The following is a 649-nucleotide window of genomic DNA, read 5'->3' on the forward strand; positions in this document are numbered from 1 at the left end:
TTCTGTATTTTTATTCCTTCACTAAACCACATGATAGAAGAAATGGAAGATTACTATTTTAGATTTTATATTTTTATATTTATATGTTATATATTGATGTTTTATATTATAAAATAAACTATTTTATATATAATGTTCAATCCAAGGAAACAACCGTCATTAAATCACTAATCTCCTATTGATGGACACTTTCCTTTTTCCCAGGAATGGAGATTTGGCACTTCTGTTAAAGGTCCTCCAACCCTTTGGGAATAATTTTGTCCCAGGCATTACAAAACAATCCCTTTACAACAAATGTACATAGCTCTCACCTGCTCCTTTAGCATGCACTACTCTCTCGGGAATTCTCTCTCGGTCAAAGTGAGCCATTTCATCAGTGAAAATCACATCCTGAACCACAAGGGGCCCTCGGGGCCCTACTGTCATAATGTTAAGTTTGTCTCCTATTGGGTTCCCAGCTCCAGTGGTCAGGACATCAGGTTTCTGCGTGAACACAAAAGGAAAAAGAATGCAAGAGTCAATACAATCAAACCCTTAATCCCATTGTCATGGGTACATCATTTGCAATTTTTATACCTTCTGCCCTAACTCTAAATTTCCTGTGTCCAAAGAACTAAATACGGCAAGATATGCCGTTGCCTAAAATTTA

The 649-nt window shown here is 36.5% G+C and overlaps 1 protein-coding gene across 1 annotated transcript in view; it reads right to left on the reverse strand.

Annotated features, from left to right (window-relative positions):
• CAT (catalase) overlaps positions 1-482 on the reverse strand; it is a 27,880-nt gene extending 27,398 nt beyond the window's left edge. The window contains exon 1 of the mRNA XM_008563275.1: positions 312-482. Coding sequence (XP_008561497.1) covers positions 312-426 — 115 coding nt within the window. The 5' untranslated portion in view covers positions 427-482. The remainder of the gene's footprint in view (positions 1-311) is intronic.
• Between the last annotated feature and the right edge of the window lie 167 nt (positions 483-649).

Source organism: Galeopterus variegatus, unplaced genomic scaffold (genome assembly GCF_000696425.1).
Source record: "Galeopterus variegatus unplaced genomic scaffold, G_variegatus-3.0.2 Scaffold13066, whole genome shotgun sequence".
NCBI classification, from domain to species: domain Eukaryota; kingdom Metazoa; phylum Chordata; class Mammalia; order Dermoptera; family Cynocephalidae; genus Galeopterus; species Galeopterus variegatus.